Source organism: Mesoplodon mirus, assembly GCF_964341445.2.
Source record: "Mesoplodon mirus genome assembly, chromosome: 3".
NCBI lineage: Eukaryota > Metazoa > Chordata > Mammalia > Artiodactyla > Ziphiidae > Mesoplodon > Mesoplodon mirus.
Genome location: NC_138978.1, coordinates 130,131,800 through 130,147,396, shown reverse-complemented (window position 1 = coordinate 130,147,396; position 15,597 = coordinate 130,131,800). Strand labels below are relative to the sequence as shown.

Here is a 15,597-nt window from a genome sequence, read left to right as displayed (position 1 = left end):
TCTGTCCCTACCCTGTTGCAATACCTCTGTAACTTGTTCCTTTCTTCAGTACTTACTCATTTAAACATAATAGCCTACATTTATTGAGGGTTTCCTATAGGCCACACACTACTCTGAGTTCTTTACACGAGTTTAAACTTCAGAAGCCCCCATGAGTTTGGCCCTCTTGTCATCCCATTGTTTAGATGTGGAAACTGAAGCACAGATTGGTGAGGTAACTCGATCATGGTCAGACCGCTAGAAGGAGATGAGTAGGTGCTTGAGCCAGGCTATCTGATTCCAGAGCTCATGAGCCAGAATGTAAGCTCCGTAAGGGGAGAGATATTTGTCTCTTTATTCTTGGCTGAACCCCTAGTGCCTAAAAGAGTACCTAGGAAATGTTTGTTGAATGGATGAAAAAATGCTCTTAGCTACTGAGGCAGGAGATAGGTGGGCTCCAGGTTAGGCATTTACAGTCAGCCTCCTGTTTGCACTTGGAACTAGAAATAACAACAGCAACAGGGTAAATAGCCAAGCTTTGTCTCCTGAGGACACTTTAAGATAACAGTCCTGGCAGGACCAGAGAGGGACTAAGCCTTGTTTGCATAAAGGATCAGGAGGTCATATATTCCCCAACCGTGGGGCAAGAGAGACATTGCACATGTGCAGAAAGCCTCCTTGGGGGTCAGAAAGGAGGGGGCACCTCCCCAGAATAGGTGATGCCAAGGCCGTCCTCTAGGCCTCTGCCCTGGAATCCATCTTGGAAAAAAGCTGCACATGCATGTTGGAGAGGGTACTAAGGCAGATCAGCTGTGGAAAAAGAAACCAGATAATTGGCCAAGGGTAAACAAAGACCCGGAAGAACTGCCCTATATGGATGACTTCACTGCCTCTTTACTGCCTCCTGGTTAGGGAGGACGCCCACACCCTTGCTCTCCAGGTGTGCGTGCATCTCTGCCTTGCTTCTGTCTTAAGTAAACAGACTGTTTCTCTGTGTGCTCTCCCACTTGTGCTGTCTCTAATAATAAACTTTGTACCTGTTTTTACAGTTTTTGCATCCTTGAGAAATGCATTTTTCAATGGGGGCAAGGGCCAGGGGGATTTTGCTTCTAGCCTCTACCCACTGGTGGACTAGCGGCTAGGACTCCTCATTTTCACCCAGGCTTCCCAAGTCCAATTCCTGGGCAGGGAACTAAGATCTCACTTCAAGTCACTGCTCTCAGTGCTGCCTCTCTGAGATCACTACTACACTCTCCTGCCTCCAAACTCAAAATGGGTTGTGATGGGTGGGCATTCATAAAGTCCCAACACAAGGATGATCAGTGAGACCATAGTAGAGAAGGAATGCAGAGCACACCACTGAAGACATAAGGGAGAAACATTTTGACCAACTACTCTAGTCCTCTAACTTTGTTAGTTACTAAAATATTGCTTCCTGTCTCACTCAGAGTAAAAGTTAAAGGTTTTTCAGTGGCTTGCCAGGGTCTCTCTACAATCTGCCCTCCACGCTCCTCTATCACTCTCCCTCTTGCTTGCTCTGACCCAGGCACACTGACCTTGCTTTTCCTCCGAAAGTGCCAAGACCACTCCTTCCTCACAGACTTTGCTCTTTCTGTTTCCTCTGCTCTTTCTCCAGGTATCTGCTTGGCTCGACCCTTCCTTCCTTCAGATCTTTGCTCAAATGCCACTTAATGGCAAGGCCTTCCCTGACCTCCCTACTTAATATTACAGCTATTCCGGCTCTGCACCCCTCTTCCCACATATTACCTGTTGTCTTATGAATATCTGTTGAATGAATGAATCTCAGACTCAAAGGGAGATGGGCACCTAAGTCTCCAGGTTATCTTACACTGAATTTCTTTTGAGAAGCTTACATTTTTTTCCCACTAAATTCAAACTACCTGCTTAGGAATTAAATTATTCTTATAAATCTAGGATGTTTGAGGGAGATAACATTGTCACAAAGCATGGAAAAAGGTGTTGTTGGGAAATTGAGATTCATATTAAAATATAAGTACCTGGTTGTCTTTTCAAGAGGAGGATTTGTAGAGACGGGACAAGAGGTGCTGCCTGGGACAGGAAACCAAAGAAAGAGTTAAAGCACAGGAAAGACTTATGAGTTGTAGGTCTAGCACAATGAAGCAGGGCTCTCCATCTTTTCTCCTGTCTCATTGAAAAGCTGTCTTTTCCTCCCTTGAATAAACCTCTTTGCTTTCTGTCCTCTGCTTTGAGTTATTATTTTAATTCTATAGCTGTCTTAGTGAAGTATGTAAAGCATTTGGGGATAAAATCATGTGGAAGACATTACAGAAACTAAAGATGTATTATCTTATGTGGTATTGGGTAGAGGCTCCGTGTGCTGAGGGATCCTATCCTAGATGAAAACACAAATCGTGTCTGTGGCATTGTGTATTGACTAAGAAACTGACTCCTCATTGAGGGTATAGGAAGGCGGAATTTAGGGAGTACTGTTATAATAATTTGGTGGGAAATAGGTAGAACTGAAGCATAAAGAGATCTCACTGAAGTGTCTGCTTTTCATAACTGAGAGATGTCCCTGAAGGCGGGATTTTTATTTTCTTGCCTCTGAAGTGGACATAATGACTTTTTCTTTTCCTTCTGTCTGATTACTAAGGTGTCGATTTCAAGAGAACAGGAACTGTGTCTAATCCCTTTATTGCATTTAGCACTGCCTGGTACAGAGTAGGAGCTCAGTACATGAATGTTGAAATAATGAATCAACCATGCTTGAAAACTTAGGTCTGTCCTGCTTCTCATAAGAATGAACTACTTAAAAGAAACTGTGGGATTATGTAGCCTCAGAGTTATCATTCCAAGTACTAGTATTAATGATAAAAATAATTCTGATAGATAAAAACTAAATGGAATATTTTTCATGATTCATTTCCACACAGATTCAGCAGGACACTATTTCTAATAATCATCTTTTTATTTAGCTGGTGCAAGAATGATTTTAGCATTACACTGTAATTAGATGCCTTTCCTGGTACTTGGTGTGCTTGTTGTTCATGAAGTACCCTGGAATTCGGGAAATATAATTTCACGAGCCTACACCATAATAGACTGTGTCATTTTCTTGGCATCCTCAAAACCAAAGCCTTAAGAGTCCATAGTTTGTCCTTTTAAACTCTAGCAAAGGAAAGAAAGGGCCTTGGCAGTGACAAAGAAAGAGAAGTCTCTCGGAGTCTGTAAAGTAATCAGCACCAGGCAAGCCACTTGAAATAAAAAAAAATGAGAAAATATAAACCATCACTCAAAATTTATTTCCAGTCTTTTAGGTGCTTCAAAAAATAATTGTGATTCATTTTTCTGAAATAAATCTTCATCTATTATTATACCTGTCTAAAGTGGCAAGGTGGCACTTGGGGGGAAAGCAGAATACCCCTGAACAGAATTTTAGGAGTACTTTCTAGTGATTAAAAAAAAAGCTAAACAGTCTTACATCACTATATAAGCTCTGACCACCCACAAGTGTTTAAAAATCAAAATAAGACCTTGTTTCCACGCTTGAGGAGTTCCAAGCATCAGGTTAAAACTGAGAGAGGTGAACTTCCCTGGTGGCGCAGTGGTTGGGAATCCGCCTGCCAGTGCAGGGGACACGGGTTCGAGCCCTGGTCCGGTAAGATCCCCCATGCCGCAGAGCAACTAAGCCCGTGAGCCACAATTACCGAAGCCAGCGCGCCTAGAGCCCGCGCACCGCAACGAAGAGTAACCCCCGCGCGCATGCGCTCCCCGGCCGTGGGGCCTGAGTTGCCTCAGTACAGCTTGCAGACCTCTGGGAGTCTGGGCTGCTACCCTGCGTGAGTCCTCCCGCAGCTTTCCCCGCTGTCCGCCCCTCTCGGCTTCGCGATGCCGGTGGACCTCAGCAAGTGGTCCGGGCCTTTGAGCCTGCAGGAAGTGGACGAGAGGCCACAGCACCTGCTGCAAGTCAAATATGGTGGGGCGGAGCTTGACGAGCTGGGCAAAGTGCTGACACCCACTCAGGTGAAGAACCGGCCCACCAGAACTGCATGGGATGGCCTTGATCCAGGTAAATTATATACCTTGGTCTTGACAGACCCGGATGCTCCCAGCAGGAAGGACCCCAAATACAGGGAATGGCACCATTTCCTGGTGGTCAACATGAAGGGCAACGCCATCAGCAGTGGCACGGTGCTCTCCGACTATGTGGGCTCTGGGCCTCCCAAGGGCACAGGCCTTCACCGCTACGCCTGGCTGGTTTACGAGCAGGACAGGCCACTGAAGTGTGATGAGCCCATTCTCAGCAACCGATCTGCAGAGGAGCGTGGCAAATTCAAGGCGGCGAATTTCCACAAAAAGTACGAGCTCAGGGCTCTGGTGGCCGGCGCGTGTTACCAGGCCGAATGGGATGACTATGTGCCCCAACTGTATGAGCAGCTGTCTGGGAAGTAGAGGAAAGCCAGGAGGTGGACACGGTCCCAGAGTTCCCAAGCAGTGTTTCAGTTTAGTGATGCATGTAGATTTCTCCCCTTCCCCCTGTCTGAGCCCTGAGCGGTCAGATTTAGGTTTAGGGTGACTTTTCCTTCTGCCTGTCCTCTTTAATTCTAGGGGGTTTACGTTTTGATCAAATTTAAACTCCGTTTTGGTGGGGGATATTTTGGTACTAGGATGGGGTCGTCAAAATGTTAATATAAGAATAACAATCCAGACGTTAAAGAAGAAAAAAATTCTGGTAAAAAGACCAGGTCTGCAGTATTAGAACAGAGTATCAAAGAATCTTTAAGGGAGGTTGAAAAAAAGAAAAGGTTGATTGCCTCTGCCTTTGTGAGCCCGAGCCCAGGATTGTCTGTGACGGCATCTTCTGGCATGTGTTTTCACGGCCCTGTCTCTCACTAAGACAACCAGGGGCCGGCACGTCTGCTAGCCCCCCATGTGATACATCTCAGGCTGGTTATTGGGTGTCAGTGTCCTGCTCTGGCTCCTTTAAAGAGCAATACTGAAAAGAGCAATAGGGAGAGAGTTGCTGTTAAAGCTTGGCCATCTAGATGAGCTGCAGGGCTGAGTGAGAGGTCATCAGCAATCTGAAAGTCTGTGCCTATTAAATTGATCACTCTTCGGTGTAAGAAAAGCCAGTCTGGAGTTGCTGAATGTTGTGTTAATTCTGCTGTTTGCTTATAGTTGAATAAAAATAAAAACATTGCGTAGTTGGGAAAAAAAAAAGAGTAACCCCCTACTCACCGCAACTAAAGAAAGCCCACGTGCAGCAATGAAGACCCAACGCAGCCAAAAATAAATTAATTAATTTTTAAAAATTGTCTAGACTTTATGTGTGGTTCATTCTCTTTTAAAACACACAAACAAAAAACTGAGAGATGTAGAGAGGGAGAGCCAAGGATTACCAAGCCGCGTGTCGTCACGTCTGACCAGGCCTGTCAGGATGGCGGCAAAACCTCCCTTCTGCTGCTGCCTCTGTAGCACCCTGGCTGCACACCACTGGCTTCAGGTCCCCATGGAATTCACCAGATGCGTGTAGCTGGCTATAGCAGGTACCGTTGGCCCCCACGCCCCCATGCCCTTCTGCTTATCATTCTCTAAACAAAACCTTGCAGCTCCCAAGGTCCAGGACTTGTGACTGCCCGAGGGTTTTTTCTGGCTGCCAGAGCCCACTGTATTCAAGCGTGGGACAGGCCAGATTGCCAGGCAGGTAGTCCTGTTGAGAGCTGCTCCCAAATAAGTCTGACAGGAATTGATGGATAAATATCCCAGCTCCCTTCCTCCTGGGTTGGTATAACACTGAGACAAGGTCTACCCTGTCTCCCTGACTTCCTAAGTAGGACTGAGCCCCAGTTGCCTACGTCAGCAATCTGCTTGGTAATGCATCCTCTGGTCATTTCCTTCCCTCCCTGTCTTGCTTTCCCACTTCCCTACACTGCTTCCTGGAATCAGCCTGCAATTAAAGCTATTAGCACTCTCATCCTTATGCAGGGATGCTTCTAGGGAAACCCAGCATAAGCTATTGGCAATATATCCTCATTCACTTACCCATTCATGTATCCATTCCTTCATTCATTCACCAGGCATTTGGTAAGCCCATACTGTATGCCAGGCATTATATTAGACGCCGAGGATGACAAAAGGGCTGCCACTGCCACCAGGGAGCTCCCCGTCCAGAGGGGCAGCCAGTCCCATTACTGGAGAGTTATAAACAGCATGGAAGTCCAGGACAGAGCAGTACAGGAGAACTCCCAGTATCACTCTCTCCACGTCTTCTAGTTGCTTGCAAGGTAATGGTGACTTTGCAGCGTGTAGTATTATCAGAAATTGTCTTATCCATTCATTTCCTGTCTCCCCTTCTAGAATGTGAGATCCATAGAAAGAGGCACTTGTCCATCTTGTTCCATCGTTGCAACCTCAACTCTTAGAATGGGGCTGGGGCTCAGTACATATTTGATGAGTGTGTCTCAGGAGCTTTGGGAGTCTGCCGTGGAGAGTTCCTGCCAGCCTTCTCCTGTCCCTCCTCAGGGAGTCCACCTGTGTCGCAGCTCACTGAATTCCACTGTGGAAGTAGTATCTCCAGTACAGAATGACAGCCTGTGCTCAGGGCAGGAGAGAAAGAATAAGTGCTGCCTGCACAGCACTGCGCCTTGAGGGTGGGGCCTTCTTTCTGGTCACTTGGAACTGAGTACTTTGCCCCACCAGGCACCTGAGATGAGTGTTTTCCTTTAACATAATGGAGGGGAATCTACTTCAGAGTCTTGACTTAAATGTGAATCACATCTAAAAAATACCTTGATAGCAGCATCTAGGCTGGTGTTTGACCAAACTAACTGGGTGCCATAGCCTGGCCAAGTGGACCATCACACCTAGAATCAGTACTCAGTCTAACTTGAAAATATTTTCCATTCTGTGCAATTCTCCAGGCCCCTACTGAGACACCCTTAGGTTGTTCCTGGCTCTGGTTTCTTAGCACTGGGGCTGCAGGGATGTGCCTGCTGGTCTTCAGGTGTGCCTCCTTCCCTCCCTCTGCCCACCTCCCATCTTTATCCTTTGGTCCTCAGGGTCCCCACCTGTGGACAGGTGTAATTTAATCCTTGTGTCATTTGGATCAGTTGGAGAGTCCCATATCATTTATCACTGAAGATGCTGAGCATTTTGTTTTAGCTTTCACGCTAAAGGTAGAGAAAATAAAAATAGATATTATTAATCTTTATGCTTCTCCTGTGGTCCTAATCACCAACCACAGCGTCAAAGTCCTATGGTGGATTACTACTTTGCATGTTCTTTATTTCCTTTAAAGCTAGGCACATGAGGAAGATTGATTTATGGAGTCTAGATCCTGCTTAGTTGGTGGTGGGGGAGGGAAGCTGCAGTAAATTTAGACATCACTAGTGTTTCTTTACACATTCAGGAAAAAAAATTAACTTACATCCATTGCTACAGAAGCTCATAAATTAAAAAATACCAAGTCTCTTCCCTATACACCTGGAACTTCAAAATTACAATCCATTCATTCTGTGATTGCCTCCTTCACAAAAGAGGCATGGGGGTGATGGCTCAAGCAGGATTTCCCAACATAGCTTTGATATCCAGGCAATGACTCACCCATGTCTTTTGACCTTTGCTTAAAAAATATTTCCGGGTAAGGGAATTATTTACCTGAAGCATAGACTCTAAAAATTTGGTCCCATTATCTTTTTCCTCTAACCTTCCTCTTTTATTACTCTCTCTTCTTTTTCTCCCTTTCTGTCTTGGGTTTTGGTTTTGGTTTGTTATTTTACATAAATTTCAAAACAAGTCTAACACCATCAGAAACAAAACACAGAAAAGTCTTCTTTATTTTCCATTCTGTTCTGAGCCATAGATTCCTCCATGTACTCAAATAATACACCCAAGAGGACTGGTAGAATGAATTTGATTAGCCTCTTAAATGTTTTAGCACCTGCACACCACAGCACTTCCAAGAGTGGGGAAAAGATTTTTCCTCCTATCCCTAAGGGATGGCTTGTTACTTGGGCCGTGTAGCTGTGTATGCCACTTCACTGAGGTTAAGATTGAGTAGCCCTGGTGGAGAAAGAAAATCCTAAATAAGTACAGGTACAGCTTCGAGGCCCCATATGTTTTTGTTTTTGTTTTAATTTTATTGAAGTATAGTTGATTTGCAATGTTGTGTGAGGCCCCATATACTTTTACTTCTTAATTTTGTTCTTTGAGAACCATGTTTACTTTTTTTGAGAAAAAGGCATAAATAAAGGAAAAAGAGAGGCTATACTTTATTTAGATTTTCAGGAAGCTTCTAAAAATATGTCATACTGGAAGCAGTAGAAATGATTTTACACTACCCTTCCCTCAGTCCTTCACTCTTAGTTATTTTTACTGAAGAGAAGTTAAGGCATATGCTCACACAAAGACTTGTCCATGAAAGTTCACAGCAATATTATTCATAATAACCAAAAACTGGAAACAACCCAAGTGTCCAATGGATAAACAAAATGTGGCATATTCATATAATGAAATACTACTCAGAATACTCAAACTATTCATATATGTACGAACATGGATGAATCTCAAAGTAATTATAGTGAGTGAAAGAAGCCAGACTCCCCCACCAAAAACAGAAGACAATGTACAGTATGATTTCATTTCTATCCGATTACAGACAATTCGAGCTAATCTATAATGACGGAAAGCATATCAGTGGTTGACTAGGAATGGGGGTGGGGAGGGACAGATAACAAATGGGCAGGAGGACGCTTTTAGGGGTAATGGATGTGTCCGTTATCTCGCGATGGTTTCCCAGGTGTATACATGTGACAAATCTCACCAAATTGTACATGTGTACAGTTTATTATATATCAATTATACCTCACTAAAGCTAAATAATTGAGTTTTCTTGGGATTAGAGACAATGTTTTGAGATGGAGAGAGAATTACCTTAGAGAGTAAATGAAGAGTTGGGATAAATGATCATTTTCTCTGGAAGGAAAAGGGTTTATAATAGAAACCCCTAAGAAGGCATGTTGAACTGGCTTTATTTAACATTCTTTTCAAGGGCTCAAGATAAGAAGTACCATGGGAAAATTTCCAACTTTGTGCACAGAACTAAGTTCTTCCAGGTAATAAAAATATCATCAAGGTAGGATGAGCAGAAGATGAAATGAGCCGAGGAGCTCTAATGAGAGCAGGAAGCAACAGTTCAGGTAAAATAATTGAAACTCTTCTATGAGATGGAAGACTCTGAGAACTGATTAACACTGCGGAAGAAAGCCTAAGGACTCCGTTGCCTGAAGGTTCAGTCTAAGATTACGACCAGGAAACCAACACTGACAGAATTTGTTGGACATTATCACAAAGGATATTGGAAACAAAGTGAAAGGTATCGTCTTACCCTTGGACAAAATAGAAATTTGTTTGAACCTAGAAGTTCTTATGAAGTTTTGATAAGTACACCTTAAACACAAGAGGGAAGCAAAAACCATCGAGGGGGAGGAGGAACTTCCCGTTTGAGAATAGGCGGTTGGAAGAACTCCTCAGTCTGGAAGACGTGATGTGGGAGGGAATCTGAGTAGCTCATGTAACATGTGTATAGATTATTCACTTAATCTTGAGTTAGCTCTTAAGATTGAGAAGAAGCAGCATTAGGGAAAAATAAAGCAAGCTGTCCTCCACATCCTAAGACACGGTACTGACAGAGACTATAAATCTGCAGGTCCAGATTCATTCACAGATGGTAGGCTGATGGGAAGCTGTTCGCCAGAGTTGTGGGGTAGGGAGCAAATCCCCACCTTCAGATGCTGTAGAGGGTAACAACCTGCCTTTCTCATGCAGGGGAAGATGGAATTCTCAGCTCAATGCCTCAGGACTCTGGTCCAGTATCATGGCTGTTCTCATCTGTTTCTGAAGTGGTCTTTTCTACAGCATTTTAAAAAGTGGCTGCATTATCCTGAACATTTTTATCAAGTAACAAATCAGCTGATATAAATGCATAAAGTTGGCTGAAAGCAGGCCAGGATTTCAAAGCCCCCTTCGGCACGTCTAGGTTGGGCACACGTCAGGGACCCTCTCCTTTGGACGCAGACTCAGGGTCAGGCTGGTGTAGAGTGACTTCTGGCATCTGATGTTTCGGATATGAACATCAGCACAGCAGATGCTAGGCAATTCCCCCCCGCACCTGGATTGTTTCATGCCCAAAAGGAAGGAATAAAAATCCAAATCAGTGCAGTCACTCAGAAAGAGGACAGGGGGTGGCCTGGCGTTTTCTCCTTGGCTACGTGTGGAGTTGCAAAGTACTGCTTTAGGACTGTGAACTCTAGCCATCTGCTTGCTTGGATCCTGGAGAGCAGTACTGCTGGTATCTGCCGCCCTAATGAAGAGGGCACAGAGCACGGAGGTGCTGCTATCCGGTTCCTCACCGACGATGAACTGGGCTTGGGAAACGCGGGGATTCACATTTGAAAGTGAAGATGCAGGAAGCCTGATGGCTCCCAGAGGAGACAGCCGCCAGGTTTCCTTTGTAAAAGAAACGGGACTGTATAGTTTAGAAAACGCATTGACTTTTTTCAAGATGTCTGCACCTCAGCCACAGCTGAATAGAAGAGTCTTTCTCTGTTGCTGGCGTCTTGTTGGCTGTAATCCTATAATTTTCTGATGCTCATGACCATCGGTGATTCTCCGGCTTTCTTCTTGTCCTGCCCCCATCTATCTGTTGGCTCCTGGGAGCAGGGGTTCCAGTCCACCTGGCTAACCAGCATGTGATTCTGACAGTAATGATCCACATGGGGAGACCCCCAGGAGAGGAACAAGAATAGGTCACCCCTATATTTTTATGTGGAGATTGATAATCAAGGCTAACAATCCTGGCAGAAGGTGAACAACACATTAAACAGAGGGGAAAAGATAATAAAACATCTCCTGCTGTTTAACAGTCATTGGGTGGAAACGTTCCCTGGAACTATCCAGCTGTTGCACTTGATGGCTCATAAAGCCTCGGTAACGTCCGTCAAGGGCCTTTTTTCTTGGTGCGGGACCATTTTTTTCATGCAGTTATGATAGCATCTGGTTCCTGTCCCTGGAAATGCAAAGAATCCACAGGCACAGGCAGGCAACTGCCGGGGAAGAGCCGGACTGCAGAGGCATCTGGCTCCTTTGATGGGTTTTGGGTCACTTCTGATCTAACGGGCACCATCAGCATGTAGATGCAGACTCAGTGGGCGGTCTGAGCATCTGCTCTGTTCCAAGTTATCACATGTAATCCTCACAACTGTGAGGTAGGGATTATCACCACTTAAAAAAGAATATCATGGAAACCAGAGCCCTGGAATCTTTGAGGAAATGTACCCAGGGCACACTGCTGCAGGTGACAGTCCGAGATGTCCATATCTGGTGGCCTTTGCTCTGTGCCACATTGCTGCAAAGGTGGAAGAAGAGAGGAGTTGCTTGCTGTGTGTGCTCTGGGTACGTGTGAAATAGCTCTGCACTTGCCTCTCCTACCTGGTGCTCGGGCACGTGTGTGCTGAGAAGGGGTGACACTTTCCAGAATTCTCACAGTAAACCATGGGAGTACTAAGTGACTTGCTGTTTTAGGTCAGGTTTCCCAGGAGCAGGTCCTGAAGTAAGGAGCCCTGTGCAAGTGATTTATGAAGAATGTGGTCCCCGGGGGACTTGTAAGGGGGTGAGTGAGGCCGGAAAGAGAAGAGAAAGGGGAAGCCAAAGAAAGGTACATCTTCGCACCCTCCCTCCGGCAGAGGTTGGCTTTCAGCATCAGCCTGGTTCTGCTGGGGAACTACACCTCAGAGCTGTCCTGAGCTGGGCAGCAGAGCTGGGGCTGTAATACTCCCTGACCACTTATTAGAGTTGCAGGAGAGCAGGAAATCCCAGAGACTTCTGGCCAGCGCTCCACCCAAGCAGGCAGACCAGGCTCCAGCAGCCCAAGGATGGGCCTTCGGAAAAGAGCAGCAGGTGCTGACTGTTAGAAGCAGAAGTGCACTGAAGAGCAGCACACAAAATGCTGCAAGAGCGCTGAGGGGCCCTGGGCTCTGCACCAGCCTTGTCACCTGCACCTGCCCTTTGTCACACCCAGCTGGCAGCAGAGGAGACTGATGAGATAGGAAGACAGCAGGGAGATGAATCAGGGACCCCTGGTGTTTTCAAGCAACACCCTCAGCTCTATCTCCACAAGAAAGAGTGTCGATTTTCCTGAATTCTGGGAATGGTGTTTTTTCTATCACTGAGTTCACATGTCTTTGATCAGTGAGCCACTTTCAACCCAAGTCAGCACGGAACAGAATGTTGGGTTATTTCATGTTGGTTGATATAATTCATGTGGACAAGGCAGACCTCTTGGGAGTGAAGGGAAGTTGTTCCTAAGTAAACTTCCGTGTTCTCTTACGAGGTGGGAAAATGGAAAGGGAAAATAAAAAGTCAGGGGTGCCCAAGACAGAGAGCCTCCCCATCTGAAACCATGCTGTGACTTGAAGTGCTGCAGATTCCAGACCCATGTGTGTCTCTCTTCAAAACCAATAGCTGCATGTGAAAAAAAAATTATATAGTATGTGAAGCCATAGCAATAATATTTTAAATGAAAACAGATTTCTTCCATTTAAAAGAAATGTCAACTCTTTGTTTGGGGGTATGGGGGTTCCCCACATGTGTTCCAGCTGAACAGGAACACCAAATCCTGATGTAGTTTATAGCAGAATCTGGTTCTGTCCTTAGCTCTCTTTGTATCTGTCACAGACATCAGCATCGAGGACTCTAGACCCCAAGTACATTATGGTTTTAAAGCTGTGACTGAGCAGAGACACGAACGAATCTTCCTCCTCTTTGGGCTGTTTGAGGGCAGGGTGAAATCCAAGCGTGGTAATCAGGGACTGCCGTGGAACCATGCTTCTCTTATTATGTAAGCCTAGTCTTCCTGGCAGCCCCAGCGTGGAGAGAACCATCAAAGGGGCATGGGTGAACACTGAAACAGGTAATGAATGAAAATGTTTTATGATGATAATGGAATTACAATTTTTTAAGTGTACTTATTCTTTAGAGACATATACTGAAATATTTACAGATGAAATATTACAATAATGCAGAAGAGAGAAGTGTTGGGGGGAGGGGGGTATACATGGAATACGACTGGCAATGAGTTGATAATTGTTGAAACTGGGTTTCAACACAGACTGTTCTATTTGTGTATATGTTTGAAATTTTCCATAATAAGAAGGAAAAAAGGTCATGAAACTAGTTTATACTTAAGGATCCATCCAGAAGCCTCTTTGGAAGCACAGCCCTGCTGGTCCCAGAGTATACCTTGCATTCTCCCTGGTGACCATAATTATAGCCTCTGCTGCAGGACTGCTGAGGACACCTGGCACTCTGCCACCACCCCACTCCTCCCAGGATCCCACTCCTCCAGGCACAGGGCCCCCAGCATTATGATTCTAGTACGCCTCCTCCCTTATTTCTTGCAAAATTAGTCTTTAAAAAAACTTTAAAAAATTGAAGTATTGTTGATTTACAATGTTGTGTTAGTTTCTGGTGTACGGTAAAGTGATTCAGTTTTATATGTATATTCTTTTTCATATTCTTTTCCATTATGATTTACTGTAGGATACTGAATATAGTTCCCTGTGCTATACAGTAGGACCTTGTTGTTGTATCTATTTTATACATAGTAGTTTGTATCTGCTAACACCAAACTCCTAATTTATCCCTTCCCCACCTCTTTTCCCCTTTGGTAACCATAAATTTGTTTTCTATGTCTATGAGTCTGTTTCTGTCTTGTAAATAAGTTCATTTGTATCATATTTTAGATTCCACATATAAGTGATACACATGGTATTTGTCTTTCTCTTTCTGACTTACTTCACTTAATATGATAATCTCTAGGTCTATCCATATTGCTGGAAATGGCATTATTTCATTCTTTTTTTATGGCTGAGTAGTATTCCATTGTCTATACAAACCACATCTTCTTTATCCATTTGTCTGTCGATGGACATTTAGGTTGTTTCCATGTCTTGGCTATTATAAATAGTGCTGCTATGAACATGAGAACTTACTCTTGACATGAGTGCCAGGGACTGAGCTAATTTGAGCAACGCTGACTATTACAATTTCGTTGGCCCTCATGACATTCCCTTTTCTCAGAAAAAAACATTAAGATAAACACTGGGTTTGTTTGCTTGTATAGAAGGAGCCCAGCTAAATTTTATAGTGCTAGTTAAGAAAAGTATAAGGAGCTGTGATTTAGTCCCAGACATCTGCAGCCTTGGAAACAGAGTGGCCATGTGGGCAACTAGGCCTAGAGCAGGCTCAGAAAAGAATCAGGCCTGGGATCCCAGCCTCTTGGCTCCGAGGTGGATTTTTATCCCCCAAGGCCACCTCCTTTTGGTAAGTCTGGAGGTTCTAGAGTTTAATTAGAGGAACATAAAAACTGACCTCTAGGTTTAAGAGTAATTTAAAGAATAACCAAAAAACCTATTATAAGGCAGTTAACTCTTACATGAATGGTTTATCTCATGGAGGTGGTATGTGATACAACTGCAAATCCTGCTGTCTTCCAATTTACAAAACATCAACATGGAACTCTAGCCCCTGCCATTTTACACAAAGACAGATCATTACTACTCTCACTAGGGAGTTCCCACAGACATTGACTGGGTTCTGGAGGAGGAAAGGAAATTCCATTATTTGGGAAGTAAATTTAATTTTCTTTCATGTTTGGGGGTACAGTTTCTGACTACACCTCTGGTCTCTTTCATAAAGGTATGTGTACCATGAACGCTAACAGATTCTAGGATATAATCTGATTGACTGATTGGATGGTAATATGCTCTGCAGTTGCAACTCTCAGCTCTGTTTTATTTACCCCTTCACCTTATGGCATGTGGGGTGGATCAGGCTGGCTCTTCTGGAGCTGGTGCATTGCTAGTAAATTCCATGCTGCCGCTGTGCTTTGGTCTCCTCTCCTCAAGGTCAGTTGATACTGATCAGGACAAGGACCTCATGGCGAATGTTCCAGCCCTGATGGTTTTTGTTTTTGTTTTTGTTTTTGTTTTGTTTTGTTTTTTGCAGTACGCGAGCCTCTCACTGCTGTGGCCTCTTCCGTTGCGGAGCACAGGCTCCGGACGCACAGGCCCAGCGGCCACGGCTCGCGGGCCCAGCCGCTCCGTGGCATGTGGGATCTTCCCGGACCAGGGCACGAACCCGTGTCCCCTGCATCGGCAGGCGGACTCTCAACCACTGCGCCACCAGGGAAGCCCAGCCCTGATATTTTAATTCATTCTGCCCAACTTATCTTTCATTTTGAGTATCTACTAAGTGAATAAGAATATGCTTAGTACTGGGAGGATAGATCATAACTCTTAATAAGGACTAATCTCAGAAAGAAGGAATTAGTATAGATCTTCTGGAGGGCTGGCTGATGCTTAGAAGCCTGGAGGAGACCTGGGAGTTCTCTCAGTTACAGAAACAGCCCAGGGCTCTTCTCAGCTTGGTGTGCAGACAGATAGCTATCATTCAGATTCAGAATTGACATCACAACCTATAAAGTGTTGAATCCTCTCTTGCATTCCCAGAGCTGCCTTGGATTTTAATAACTTCATGTTCTCCATACATTGAAAAATATCCTACTGAATATCTATGGAT

The 15,597-nt window shown here is 44.6% G+C and overlaps 2 protein-coding genes across 2 annotated transcripts in view; both read left to right on the top strand.

Annotated features, from left to right (window-relative positions):
- Positions 1–15,597, top strand: part of KIF26B (kinesin family member 26B) — a 504,702-nt gene that overhangs the window by 240,059 nt on the left and 249,046 nt on the right. The gene's annotated exons all lie outside the window — the stretch shown is intronic.
- LOC309800560 (phosphatidylethanolamine-binding protein 1-like) lies at positions 3,823–4,494 on the top strand. The gene has a single exon (XM_082614733.1). The coding sequence runs from the start codon at positions 3,850–3,852 to the stop codon at positions 4,411–4,413; it is 564 nt and encodes a 187-aa protein (XP_082470859.1). The 5' UTR covers positions 3,823–3,849; the 3' UTR covers positions 4,414–4,494.

Excerpts from the sequence above, each read along its gene's own strand:
- LOC309800560 (XM_082614733.1), top strand. The coding sequence starts at position 3,850 with ATGCCGGTGGACCTCAGCAAGTGGTCCGGGCCTTTGAGCCTGCAGGAA.